This window comes from Hemitrygon akajei, chromosome 3 (genome assembly GCF_048418815.1).
Source record: "Hemitrygon akajei chromosome 3, sHemAka1.3, whole genome shotgun sequence".
Taxonomy (NCBI): Eukaryota; Metazoa; Chordata; class Chondrichthyes; order Myliobatiformes; family Dasyatidae; genus Hemitrygon; species Hemitrygon akajei.
In genome coordinates, this window is record NC_133126.1 from 48656293 (window position 1) to 48671710 (window position 15418).

At 37.8% G+C, this 15418-nt stretch overlaps 1 protein-coding gene across 5 annotated transcripts in view; it reads right to left on the reverse strand.

Annotated features, from left to right (window-relative positions):
- Positions 1-512: 512 nt before the first annotated feature.
- Positions 513-15418, reverse strand: part of nin (ninein (GSK3B interacting protein)) — a 149149-nt gene continuing 134243 nt past the window's right edge. For 3 of the 5 annotated variants that reach the window (XM_073039827.1, XM_073039825.1, XM_073039824.1), the window contains 4 exons: positions 13572-13685; positions 8667-8867; positions 4161-4274; positions 513-3830 (listed from right to left, as the gene is read on the reverse strand). In XM_073039827.1, coding sequence (XP_072895928.1) covers positions 3618-3830; positions 4161-4274; positions 8667-8867; positions 13572-13685 — 642 coding nt within the window. In that variant the 3' untranslated portion in view covers positions 513-3617. Of the gene's footprint in view, positions 3831-4160; positions 4275-8666; positions 9464-13571; positions 13686-15418 lie in introns of those variants that run through there. The other 2 variants (XR_012098225.1, XM_073039828.1) reach the window with 2 other exon arrangements.

Below are 15418 nucleotides of genomic sequence, written 5' to 3' on the forward strand. Positions count from 1 at the left end.
CGGGAGCCACGTGTGATTCGGTTTCCCCTAGCTAGGGAATCGAGTGGCTGATAACCCCGAAAAGGATTCCGAACTGACAACGGGGAACTCACGTTCCCGATTCAACGATTTGAGTCCAACAGGCTGGCAAGTTTATTTTCTCTCTCCAACACGTGAGTCCCAGCGGTCTCCGAAAGGCTAAAAGCCTGCATGAACTTCAGAGACTTTGATATTTCCATCGGACAATAGTTTTACCCCTAGAGAAACGATAGAGCTACTTCGTATTGTTGATTATTACCATACCCGTGCTTTAGATTTGAGTATTGACGACGTATATTATCTGAATGTTTGTATTAACCTTACTTTTGTGCTCCTTTATAAATAAAAACGTTTAAAAATAGTACCATCAGACTTCAGCGGACCTCTCTATCTTTGCTGGTAAGTGACCCAGTTATGGGGTTCATAACAAGATCAAATTATGCAATTAGATTAAAAATGCAGACGCAACTCAGTTTTCATTTTGAAGTCATTCATTTTGTTCTCATTTTCATATATTTTAAATACAAATGGAAGGAATTATGTTTCAAAGGACAATTCCATAACTCAAAATATTTTGGGCGCACAATTGCAAAAATTCTTTTTAAACACAACATTTGCAATTTACCATGTGTACACTGCCATTTGACATGGATGCTTCACTCTGTACACCAAATGTTGTACAAAGTAGAGACTTTGTTTTAATAGAGTTATCAGATAAGGGAACAGTCATGAAACTCCATGTTTTCAGCTTTTCATCTGTGTTTTTCTGGGTATGACAAAGGGAAAATGAATAACATAAAGGCAACTCCAAATTACAGCAAATTACTCCAAATGTAAGTGTTTCCAAAATTGTTGTTTCAGCTTCTATCTGAAAAAAAATGAGAACCAAGGAAACATTTCAATTTCATCCAAGACAGGTTTCTCATCCCACTGTTGACCATTGAATGGTTCCCTACTATGATAAAATAAATTGACCTCACAATCTACCTCGTTATGATCTTGCACTTTATTGTTGACCTGCACAGCACTTCCTCTGTAGCTATTATACTTTATTCTGCATTTTGTTATTGTTTTACCTTATTGTGCCTCAATGCACAGTGTAATGATTTGTCTCTGTGTACAGTATACAAAACAAGCTTTTCACTGTATGTCAGTACATGTAACAATAAACCGATTTCAGTTCACCCATGCTCTAACAGCAAAATGGTTCGACATCATTCTTGATCAAGTGCGGATTCCACAGCAACACCTCATAAATCAGAGTGAGCAGGAGCACCCACGCCAAGAATGGGGAATATCTCAAATATATCTCGTCAGGTACCACCTGGGCAGCATTCAATTCCATTTGCCGCCTGACCTGCTGAGTTCCTCCAGCACTTTGTGTGTGTTACACTTAAAATGACCACATTTGTAAACTAAGAAAATCGACCATCTGTCCTAACCATCAATTACCTTTGCAAGATAAAATATACTTTATAATACTTTTTATATATAATACTTTAAAATTCACTGTTCCTGAAACAAAAAGGTAATTTTAAAATATAGGGAAGACGGGCTGTGGCAATGGGTTCATCCTCATTGTTAGCTTTCCTGCTTTTTCTGTCAACCCTTTTAGGTCCCAATTGATTTCCTGCACCTTGTAGCCATTCTATAGGAACGCTGTGAGTAATCATCTTGTTTCCTTGGGGAGACTCTCTGAGTCCGAAATAGTTTTCACATGGTTAATCAAAATTGAAAGAACCGCTCTACATTGGGAGGTGATGGTGGCTCTTACTGTTGAGATACAAGTCTGTGTAAGTGGGTTTCCGATAGACACCATATCTGAGGCTACCAGTTTCCGTCATATTAGAAAGCCCAGGAACGGGAGGCAGTCATTGTTCTCCATCTCCCTTGTGAATTGGATGTTTGGATGTATACTGTTCAGATGGTCGTGGAACAATTGGAGTGCCTGGAGTACCGAGTGGCTGCAAGGTGAAGGAAATCAATCAGGCCCACAAAAGGGCTGACAGAGAAACCAGGACACCAAACAATGAGGAGGGACCTGTTGCCACCACTGGTCTTCCCTACACTTGCATGGTTTCTGGAAGGATCACCAGGATCCTGAAGAAATACCGGATTAATGCCATCCATAAACCCATAAGGAAGCTCAAGTCACAGCTTATGCTGGTCAAAGAAGACCTCGGTCGCAGGTTGCCTGGCGTTTACAGGATTCCCTGCGAATGCAGAGCAAGGTATATTGGCCAGAAAGGAAGCACAGTGGAAAACCACATCAAGGAGCACAGGACGTTCAGGCTACCCGAAAAAATTGGTGGTAGCAGAACACTGCATTCACAATGGCCATAGGATTGACTTTGATGGCACAAAACTACCGTGCCGCAGCAAAGGCTTTTGGTACTGCCTGGTAAAGGAAGCCATTGAAATAAAACTAGATGAGAAGAATTTTAACAAAGATGAAGGTCTCACTCTAAGTAGGAACTGGAATTCAATTGTAAACAAGGTGGGAGAGCGGAAACCTGATTGGATGATGACTAACCAATCAGGAGGGACGGACTATGGGGAAATAAATGCCACTGAACTAGACGTGCCCATTGCTGAGAAGGTGGCAGAGCTTGTCATTGAAACATTGGTTACAAATGATACCTGTATCTGGCTGGAAGCCTGATTCAAGTTGGTTTTTGTGATTCTGAAGAATGCTTGCTTTTATATATCTAAATTACAACAATATTACATTCATGGGAATAATTACTGGTTTAATTTGGTGAGACCGTGTAGGAACATGCACTGGATTTTTAGCAATGCGTGAATGAATTCAATTGCGATGCATAACTTACAACATATTTGCATTGTTCCAGTCAGCATGAAGGAAATATTGTTTTCTGTATGCAATAATGTTTATTTTGTACAAAATTAAATATTAGATAATATGACCCTTATTGAAATTTTACATGTTAATGGGCTTTCCAGAAGATGTTAACATTAATACTTTAACTGGTTTGATTTGATTGTTATGCATAGTATAATTTTAAATATCAATACATACATTTTTTTCCTCAAGAATACATCAACGTCTTCATTGCACCACATTTATATTCTGGTTTACAAACTGTATAAGTTAAAAAAAAATGCATACTTTACATTTAAATTATCACCATTAATACTTTGGATTAAACAAAAGGCAAAGTTGTCCATATTTACAAACACTTTTTTTTTGCCATAGTAAAACAGGTAGTTGCTTTTGATTGGCTCTTCTCTCCCCAGTTACAGTACTTAGTCTTTGGCCTAAAATGTTCGAAAACTAAGCAACTAGATATCCCGCTCACAGACAGCAGTTTTATCCAGAGTCAGTTTATCATTGAATGCAAACTTTCCTTTGGAAATTAAATAATGAAGATTGAAGTATTCCAAACAGTTCAAACAACTGCCACTAGGGCATTATTATGTACGTAATGTTCAGTGCCTTTTCCTTTCTGTAACCCTTAACATAGTGGAGTCCTGGAAAATGTAAGCACTCAATAAATATTCAATCCATAAAGTGCATTAGTGTTCAAGCTTTGTCCTTCTTTGTACTGCAGCTCTTGGTACTTTACTTATAGAAAGCATTAAGATGAATAACAATTCGAGGTTGCAGACAACGATGGTGCAGATAGGTCCTTGATTATTTTATTAAGGCCAGCAATATTTTCTTCAAGCAGGTAGTTTTTCTTCTCTGATGTCTTCTGTCTTTGTTCAGACATTTCAAGGGCCTTGAGGAGTTGGGCATTTTCAATGTACAAATCCTTTACTATTTCATCCGCTTTAATGTTCTTTGACAGCTGGGAATCAACAGATTTTAAAGTTATATTTTCCACTGTTTTTATTGTCTGTTTAAAGAGATGTGCTTGAAACAAGTGGGGGGGGGGGGGATCTTTAATAGACATTTCTTATTTCATCTGTGAAATGCTATTTGATTTGATTAAAATAATAACTTGGTTAATTTAGAATTAAGTTATTGTTTTCCCTCTCTGCATATTTCTTTTCATAAAGTAAGGAATAATGCAAATTATGTTTATAGAGCAGAAATCTTGCACCAATTTGTCTCAGGCTTTATTTGTAATTGGAACAATGAGCAATCTAACCACAACAATAGATCAAACACAACATACTTGTTCCTTTAGTTGATAGACCTTGTCCTGAAGCAGCAACTTAAGGTTTCTTAACTTATTTTCAACATCTTGCATCCTCTCCTCCATCTTTTCTAGCAATTGTTCATACGCCTCCTGAAAGAAGGGATTATAACCATGGATTTACTACTGATCATAAAACAAAAACTTGATGCAATATTCTTATTTTTGAAGTTATAGAGCTATAAGTTACAAAATTTAACTTAAATTTCTTATTTGATAATTTGCTTATGTCATTTTAGTATAAATTGTGAAGGGCTATGGTGATATCGAACACAGGCCTGTTCCTGAGCTATGTAACACAGGAGCCAATCTCTTTTACCTACATAATGTCCATATCAAATTCAGGTTTATTATCACCGGCATGACGTGAAATTTGTTAACTTAGCAGCAGGTCAATGCAATACACAATCTAGCAGAGAACAAAATAATACTAATTAATAAAATAAAAATAATAATAATAACTAAACAAGTACATCAATTATGTATATTGAATAGATTCAAAAAATGTGCAAAAACAGAAATACTGTACAGTCGGCCCTCCTTATCCGTGGGGGATTGGTTCCGGGACCCCCCGCGGATACCAAAAAATGTGGATGCTCAAGTCCATTATTTAACCTGTCTCAGTGCGGTGGACATTAGGACCCAGTGCAGCTCTGAATCTGCAGTGTTTCTGTTCACGAAAATAATGATGATCACGACTGAAAATAAAGTGGAGGTAATAAAGCGATTGGAAAGAGGTGAAATGCCATCGGTCATTGGAAAAGCGTTAGGCTACATTTGGTCAACAATCTGAACAATTTTAATGGAGCATGTGAAAGGTCCTACCCCGATGAAAGCTACAATTATTACTAAGCAATGCAGTGGTTTAATTATTGAAATACATACGTTTCTTAAGTGTTTTATATGCATAGAAAGGTAAAATATATACTATATACTAAGACAAACGTTTGACTAACTGACGCTAAATAATACTGGATGTACCTGTTCCGACTTCAAATCCAACTTAAAGACAGACTCAGGAACGGTACTCATTCATAACCCGGGGACTGCTTGTACTTTAAACTCATCTCTAGATTACCTATAATACCCAATACAATGTAAATGCTATGTAAATAGTTGTTATACTGTATTGTTTAGGGAATAATGACAAGAAAAAAAAGTCTGTACATGCTCAAACAACGAGTACTAGAGAGAGAACTTTTGGGTTTTCCTGATCCGCGGTTGGTTGAATCTGCGCATGCAGAACCCGCGGATAAGGAGGGCCGACTGTATATTAAAAAAAGTGAGGTAGTGTCCAAAGATTCAATGTCCAGTTAGGAATCGGATGGCAGAGGGGAAGAAGCTGTTCCTGAATCGCTGAGTGAGTGCCTTCAGGCTTCTGTATCTCCTACCTGATGGTAACAGTGAGAAAAGGGCATGCCCTGGGTACTGGAGGTCCTTAATAATGGACACTGCCTTGCTGAGACAGGTAGGTGTATCTTTCTCACATACACCTGTCTATCTAAATCGTCCCTTAAATATCTCCAATGTTTTTGCCTTTACCACCAGCCCGGGCAGTATATTCCACACACCCACCATTCTTTGTGTAAAAAAAACTTGTCCTCCACATCACTTTTGAAATTACCCCCTCTCACCTTAAATGCATACCCTCTGGTATTAAACATTTCAGCCCTTGGAAAATGATATTGTTTGTCTACTCTACATCTATGCCTCTCATAATCTTATAAATCTATCAGATATCTCCTCAGACTCCACTGCTCCAAAGTAATCAGCCCAAATTTGTACAACTTCCCGTTATAGCACATCCTCTAATCCAGGCAACATCTTGGTGGATCTTTTCTGCCCCTCTCCAAGCCCCTGACATCACTCCTATAATGAGGCGACTAGAACTGTATGCAAAACTCCAGATGCAAGCTAACTAGAATTTTATATAGCTGCAACATAACTTCCTCACTTTTGAAATCATTGGCCTGAGTAATAAAGGCAAGCACACCACTCTATCAAAGTGTAGCGACTTTCAGGGACCTATGAACCTGGACCCCAAGATCCCTCTGCTCATTAACACTGTTCAGGATCTTGCCCTGAACAGTGCATTGCCTTTTTACTTCTGACCTATCAAGGTGCAACACTTCATATTTGGCCAGGTTAAATTCCATCTGCTATTTCTCTGCCCATATCTGCAATTCCTCTATATCCTATTGTATTCTTTGCCAGTCTTTTACACTATCCACAAAACCACCAATCTCTATAATGTCTGCAAACTTACTAACCCACTATCTACACTTTCATCCAGGTCATTTATATACATAACAAACAGCAAAGATCCCAGTACAGATCCCTGCCAAACACCTCTAATCACAGATCTCCAGCTTGATTATCTATCTTAATGCTCTTTAAGACACCCAATACAACTTTGCTCATTACCTCAAAGTGTCCTAGCATATCAATACACTCAACACTGACATCACTATCCTCCACATTCTTCTCCTTGGTAAATACTGATGTAAAGTACTCATTAAGGACCTTGCCCACATTCAAAGTACATTTATTATCAAAGAATGTATAAATTATACAACCTTGAGATGTGTATCCAAGCAAATGTTTCTCTCTCTCCCCCCCCCCCCCACTTTATCCTTGAGTGGTCCTACCCTCTGCCTAGTTGTTGTTTTGTTCCTGATGTATAGAATGCCTTGGGATTCTCTTTAATCCTGCTTGCCAAGGACTTTTCACGGCCCCTCCTGGCTTTCCTAATTCTTTTCTTGAGTTCTTTTCTGGTTTCTTTATAATCTTCCAGGGCTCTGTTTGATTCTAGCTTCTGAAGCTTTACATACTTTTCCTTTTTCTTCTTGACTAAATTCATCAACTTCCTCAACATCCAAAGTTCACATACCTTGACATCCTTGTCCTTACTTCTGACTGGAACATACCTCCCCTGTACTTTGTCCAGTTGGTCTTTAAACACCTTTCATATTATAGATGTGGACTTGCCCAAAAACAGCTGTTCCCAATTAACTCTCTCTAGTTCCTGTCTAACACTCTTGTAATTTGCCCTGCTCCAATTTAATACTCTCCTGCAAGGTCTGTACTAACCCTAATCTCTAGCTATCTTAAATCTCAAGGAGTTGTGGTCACTGTTCCCTAACTGTTCAGCTGCTGGAAGTTCAGTCACCTGGCCAGACTCATTACATAACATCAGGTCCAGTACAGTCCCACTTCTTGTTGGACTATCTACATATTGATTTAAAAACCCTCCCGGATGCACCTAACAAATTCTACCCCATCCAAATGTTTTGCACTCAGAAGGTCCCAGTTGAAATTAGGGACGTTGAAATCCACCATGACAACAACCCTATTGTTTTTACACCTTTCCTTACTATGCCTACATCTCTGTTCCTCAATGTCCTGGTGGCTGTTTGGGGGGCGGTGTGCGGAATCTGTAGTATAATCACAGAGTGGTTGCATCCTTCCTGCTTTTGAGTTCTACCCATATAGACTTAGTGGACGAGCCCTCCAATATGTCCCCTCTGAAAGCAGCTGTGATATTATACCTGATTAGTAATGCAACTCCTCCACCTCCCTTTCTATCTTTTCTGAAACATCAAAACCCTGGGATATTAAGCATCCACTCATGTCCCTCTCTCAATCAGGTCTCTGTAATGACCAAATAAGATTTTTCGAATGATTTCTCTCAACTATCATATAACTATATTTAAAAGAATACTTTGCAAGTTCTTCAGAAAAAAAGATTTAACAAATCAAATTCCTGCATAAGAAATATAATTTGTATAATTTATAACATGTTCAAAAACATATGCAAATAGTCTGACTTCTGAGAACATTTTCTACCTCTGATAAAAAGCAGTTTACAAATGAAAGCCTTCACAGTACTAATTTTCCTGTAGGTATCAGCATGTACTGCTTCCTGCTTGACATGCAAGAACAGTTTAAAGAATGCAAATGGCACACTTCACCTTATATTTTTTTAAAGGACACAATATTCCACACAACTACAAACAACCACTTCAAATAGTATTATCAACAAATCAGATTAAAAGTACTTTAGAAATTAAAGCCACTAAAAGGAACACAAAAATGGAAAATCATATTGTTGCATTTTGGTGAAAACGTGATCTATTTCCGTGAATGAATAACAAGGCAATCATACTAAGACCCAGCTTAAAACACACAGTTGCTTCTTGGTATGCGAAATGTGATGATTGTAGTGGCAATTCCCATTTAGATCTCCGCCAGGAATTTGCAACAGTGAGTCAAAATACATTTTGCCCACTGATCCAATACAATATACAATTGTATTTAATACTGCCTCACTTATTTCTAAAGTGAATTTGAAGTGATAAGAATTGCTAGTTTGAACAAGATCAGGGATTCCCAACCTGGGGTCCAGGGACCCCTTGTTTAATGGTAGTGGTCAATAACATAAAAAAGGTTGGGAACCCCTGATCTGGATTATCGCTTCATGTTTACCTGCTGAGTATTGCTTTCTGCAGCTTTTGCGTCCAACTGATCTTGCAGTTGATGACACTGAACTTCCTTGAGATTCAGCCATTCCTGAAGTTGTACTAGTTGCTCTTTAGGCACCATGGAGCAGATACGTTCCCGCACTTGTTGAAGTTCTTGAAGATTTTGTGTCTGGCTCAGTGTCAGGTTTGAATTTGATTGTAGCAGCTATGCAGAAAAATGTAATCAGTAAATTAATGATTCACTTATTGTACTATATGCTATAGCTAATTACACTGTGATACTTTGATTCAAGCTCTCCTCTCTCATGCCACCTCAATTCTGTTAAAAATCCAAACTTTCAAAAAGACATGTTAACACAGAAATATCAAAACAATTAGAGGTAAGAAAAAAATTAAAGACCGCACATGAAAGGATGCTCTGCCATAAGGTAAATAAAGGTTTTAACAATTACATAAATTGAGTTATCTTTTATTAGCTGAATTACTGTTTAACTTGATTAATAAAACCATTTCATTTTACCTGCCAAATCCTCATTCCCTTCTGTCATATCATCAATGTAAACAATATTATTATTCACAAGATTCACAATAAATTATATGAAATTAAGTTTGTTTTCAAGAACACTTTAAAAATGAACTCGCTCTTTAAGTCCTTCAGTATTTTTAAGCCTCTATATGATGTGTAGCATTTTTAAAAAAGGTATATCAGTTATAAATGTTTTACCTTCCATGCTTCAAACTGTTTTTGCATGAGATCAAGCTTCCGATTTTTTTTACACTGCCACGTGGCTAAAATTGTGACTATAATAAAAAAAAGAGAACTCCTTCTCAGATACTTCAGCCAATGGTTTTAGCCAAGTCTTACGCACTTACAAATTTCAGCTTCTATTGGAAATGGAAGTATGAGTGTATTGTACACAAACGAGAATACCTTATTTAGTGCTTTGACTTTGGAAAAGGTAGTGTTCTAATTTCCAGGGAATCACCAGAAATCTTACTTGTATTCAGTAATCAAGGACTACTAGTGTGAATGAGGGTTTATTCCCTATAAACCAAAGTGTGACATTGTATAGTTAATAAATCAACTTTAGAATCAACACTAATTCCTTCTCTGAACATTTTCCTTCTACTCCCTCATGGAGTATGGCCATAAAGGTGATGTATTATGTTAGCCAGAAACAAAATAAGAAGGCAAATTTTTACAATGTTTTGCCTTAGTGTTTAAATTTTCAACTATTACTCCGTGACTAGCCAGCAGAATAACACACAACCTGGAAAATTCCTCCAATCGACTCATGTTTATGCTGAGTAAGCTGGTTACAATCAGAGTCATATTTAGAGAACAACTGGTTTCTGGAGTTAGTATGACCAGTGATTTAATGACTCAACAAATCAGGAATGATGAGCACTATGTCACATCCACTTAACTTTGACATGCAATTAAGCATAAGCTCTTTAATCAGTCTGCTAAGTTAGTTCATCATACTTCAACTTATCCTGCAGATTGACCAACATCTCACCTTCTGTCCATCCAGCTGATGTTTACTCAGCTAAAGCTACCATGGGATTGGTGGTGGTGGATAATTAGTCCTGCAAGGTTGTCATGAAGACTGGTTTTTATTGATGGAGGGAGTGGAGGAGTAAGTGTTTGGATATATTTGTCAGATGTGAGGACTAGTTGAGTCAAGATGAGCCTTCCAGTAACAAGACTGCAACGTGCTGTTCTTCCTGACTTGCCTTATTGAAGTAATCAACATTTTCTTATTTATAATACAATTACTTAATTGTTAAATATGTTTTCATAAATAACAAATGGTATTAAAATGTTGAAATAAAGAACATCTGTTGCTAGTTGTAACATAATCAATCAAAATGCTAACTATAATCACAAAATAAAATATTTATTTCTTAAGTTTCTTGAACCTTTGCAAGCACTGTGAGATTGCTAAATTCAATTGCATAGTGTTATGATAAAATACAAATATGCACTGGAAATTAGAGCCTTTTTTCAATAGAACAAATTGTTATGTTTTGGAAATTCCAAAACACAAAACTAACTGAAAGAAAAACACGGGGGAACTGGGATAAATGTGGACTCTTTGTTTTGACTTTTAGCGAGGCAAGCACATATGATGCGGTGGCATAATCACATCCACAGCATAGGAAATTTTAAACTGTCCCATTTAGGTCTAAGGATTTCTTACTCTTGTGGGATAATGTCTTTCCTGACAAGAGGGTGTCACTCTGCTTGACTTGTGGCTGTGAAATAATCTTAGGTTCTGGGGCTTGCTCTGTGGTGGTTGTAGGAGTTGAATCTGGGACTGCAGGAAGTGATTCTGGCAGCTCTACACACCTTTCATCTCCTTTTTTCTTTCTTCTCCAAGATGCTCTTGGTATCTTCTGAACATGCAGTCCATTTATTTTTGTCTGCCCAATATTCTCTTTGTATATGTCCTACTTTGTTATATGTTTTGCAAGTCTTGCCTTTACATCTGCATTGGTCTTGTGTATGGGAGGCCCTGCCACAACAGTAACATAATTTGTTTGGCCAGGCAGATTTCTGTTTTGACTTTGCAATTTTGTTCATTATCACTTTCATTCCTGACTGCAACTCAGTTGTATCTCTGGCTTGCTATTGATACAGCAATTTCAACTGCTCTTTTAAATGTGAGTTGTGATTCAGTTAGGAGCCATTTTTTAATACTTTTTGCAGGATTCCACAAACTAAACAATCTCTCAGCGCATCATTAAGCCCATTCCTGAACTAACAATGCTCAATCTCTTCATTTCAGCTATGTAAGCGGAAATGGGACCCGCTTATGAAACCTGAAGTGTTTTGTAATCAACAATAGTTTTGGTTTAAAATGTTCCTGCATTGCTTTCATGATATCAGCAAAGCTCATTTCAGCTGGTTTGGTTGGAGCAGTGAAATGTCCAAGCCACCTGGATGCTCTTCCAGAATCAGAATTGGGTTTAATATCACCGGCATATGTCGTGAAATGTGTTGTCTTTGCGGCAGCAGTACAATGCAATACATAATAATAGAGAAAAAACATGAATCAGCTGGCAGAGAAGCTATTCCTGAATCACTGAGTGTGTGCCTTCAGGCTTCTGTACCTCCTTCCTGATGGTAGCAATAAGAACAAGGCATGACCTGTGTGATGGGGGCCCTTAATGATGGATGCCACCTTTCTGAGGCATCGCTCTTTGAAGATGTTCTGGATACTACAGAGACAAGTGCCCATGATGGAGCTGACTAAGTTTACAATGTATTGTGGCTTATTTCAATCCTGTGCAGTACCGCCCCCCCCCCCCCCACCCACTCCCACTCCATACAAGATGGTGATGTAGTCAGTTGGAATGCTCTCCATAGTACATCTGTAGAAATTTGGGAGTGTCTTTGGTAACATACCAATCTCCTCAAACTCCTAAAGAAATATAGCTGCTTTGTAGCTGCATCAATATGTTGGGTCTAGAATAGATACTCAGAGATGTTGATACCCAGGAACTTGAAATTGCTCACTCTTTCCACTTCTGATCCCTCAATGAGGACTGGTGTGTGCTCCCTTGTCTTGCCCTTTCTGAAGGCCACAATTGGTTCTTGGTCTTACTGATGTTGAGTGCAAGGTTGTTGCTGCAACACCACTCAACCAGCTGATATAACTCACTTCTGTATGCCCTCTCATCACCATCTGAAATTCTGCCAACACCACCAAAACTGGAATTCGTTTCTCAATGGCTTTAAAAATATCTAAATTTGCTTAGTGGTGTACAATATCCAATTATCCCTTGTTCAGTTAAGTGTGTTTATCTTTCCAATGTAGTTAGCTATTTCTGCAATTTTTAATTATGATTATTATTACCCAGTACTTATTGTTTATAAATCTGTGAGTTTTGTCCATTTTCCATTACATTTTAAAAATCAAATATCTTGCTGTGCTTCCGAAGAGGGGAAAAAGAGGTAAGAAAGAATGTGCTGCTCTTCAACAGGTAGGCAGTCGTCTCAGGTTCACTTTAAAACTTACACATTGCCACTGTTATGTTTTGTAACTCCAAAACATCAAACTTGGGGGGGGAAATGCAAGGAGTCTGGGATAAATGTACATTTTGTTTTTACGTTTAGTAAGACATGCAAATATGGCACTGTGGCGTAATGACGTGTGTCATTCATGTACTTTTACATATAAACTGTAATATTACGTAAACAACAAAGAATGCTTAATCAAACAATACATTTACAATATTGTTCAAATAGTTACTGAGAGTTTAAATACACAATTAGATTATGGGGTGATATGGAAGGGTGGAAAGGGTAGTAAGAAATTCCTTCAGTAGCTGAGAGATTGACAATCACCTCTGTAAATGTACAAGTTGAAAGAAAATTAGAAGTAATGGCATCAGCAATTACTTTAAAAAGTATGTTACGAAGTTGTTGTTTTCAATTACACATTAGTGATTTAGTAGACGCATAATCGATATGCAAAATTAAAAATCAAAACAGAAATTGCTGGAAGCAGTCAACAGGACAGGTAGCATTCATATGGTGAAAAATAGAGTCAACTGATCATTTGTCAATATAAACTGATAAAGAGTCCTTGAACTGAAACACTGATTCAGTTTTTCTTACCACCTGCTTCCTGACCCACTTTATGCTTCTAGAATTTTCTACTTTGATTCAGATTTCCTGAATCTGTTGCTTTTAATTTCAAAATATTCAGGTTTAGATTGGGCAAGTGAGATTAAACTTTAAGAGTAAAACTTGACATAGAATGACTTGTTCCAACATTGTAGATTTAGTTTTTGTAAACAATAGATAATCTGAATAAGGTTTAGAACAGCTTTACCGAGAATCTTTGCACCCATGTTAAAGGATGTAAAATAACTTTGATGTGGTTTTTCTCACGCATACCTTTTCATTAGTCTCCAATAGTTGGCTTTCTAGGGTAGCTTGTTTCTGTCGCAGCATCTCATTTTCTACATTAAGGACTTTCAGTTCATGTTCAAGTGAGGACATCAGACTTGTCTGTTGGGATAATGAGGTCTCTGTGTTACAGCAGAGCAGACCAAGAAATAATTTGAATTTGACTTGGCTTTTAACTGTTGGTTGCCATCAAGATCATAATATGAATATGTGGAGTGCATATCCAAAAGTATTTACAAAGCTTTACACCGTCAAGGCAAACAGCCCGTTTGACTGATATTTTCTCCACCAGCAGAAACTTTCACTTCCTCCATCACTTAAGTACTATGTTCAATAGAAGCACCATACTACCATGAAGAAGGATAAGGGTAGAGGTGATTGGGACAACACATTTCCCTCCAAACCACATCTCATCCAAATTTGTAAATACATCACTGCACCAAATTCAATGCAAAGGTAACCACTCCTCTGGCAATGCCTCTTACCCCTAGACTATCATATTTTTCTCCATTGCTTATGTCCCCATCTGTTTCCAGTAAACCATCTACATTTCCTGCAATGGTTGCAATGCAGTCAGTCCTGTTTATGTCAACCCAATGGTCCATCTTCATCATCCCATATTTCATGTTAACATGCTGATAATCATGATAATGTACATCTACAAAATTGACCTTTTTGGTACCATCTTGAATGTATGATAAATATCATGTATTCTACCCGCTTTTCAAACACAATTTTTCAGGTAGACCAGCACATTGTTCATCATAACATTTAGTTTTTGCTACAAACTTTGGCATCTCAACTGTTGATTATATGATAGATAGATAGATAGATAGATAGATAGATAGATACTTTATTCATCCCCATGGGGAAATTCAACATTTTTTCCAATGTCCCATACACTTGTTGTAGCAAAAACTCATTACATACAATACTTAACTCAGTAATAATATGATATGCATCTAAATCACTAACTCAAAAAGCATTAATAATAGCTTTAAAAAAAAGTTCTTAAGTCCTGGCAGTTGAATTGTAAAGCCTAATGGCATTGGGGAGTATTGACCTCTTCATCCTGTCTGAGGAGCATTGCATCGACAGTAACCTGTCGCTGAAACTGCTTCTCTGTCTCTGGATGGTGCTATGTAGAGGATGTTCAGGGTTTTCCATAATTGACCGTAGCCTACTCAGCGCCCTTCGCTCAGCTACCGATGTTAAACTCTCCAGTACTTTGCCCACGACAGAGCCCGCCTTCCTTATCAGCTTATTAAGACGTGAGGCATCCTTCTTCTTAATGCTTCCTCCCCAACACGCCACCACAAAGAAGAGGGCGCTCTCAACAACTGACCTATAGAACATCTTCAGCATCTCACTGCAGACATTGAATGACGCCAACCTTCTAAGGAAGTACAGTCGACTCTGTGCCTTCCTGCACAAGGCATCTGTGTTGGCAGTCCAGTCTAGCTTCTCGTCCAACTGTACTCCCAGATACTTGTAGGTCTTAACCTGCTCCACACATTCTCCATTAATGATCACTGGCTCCATATGAGGCCTCCATATCTCTGTTCCTGTTTCTGATTTTGGTAAATGGATCACACTAATCCTTGTTTGAGGTTTAAATTTTCAGCTGAGAAGCTTCTCAGTAATATATCAGAGCATTGGCTCTGTTTTCTAAATTCTCGTGGATCATGTCTGTCTTGTTCTCCATTCCACATCTCATCATTCTATTCCTTGCCTCTGCTATCTAAACCTTGAACACTCCACTATGATGCTGTTTTCTTGCTCAGTTCTATCTACTCCTCTGCAAAGTGATTTGGATACATAGTTACATAAAACAT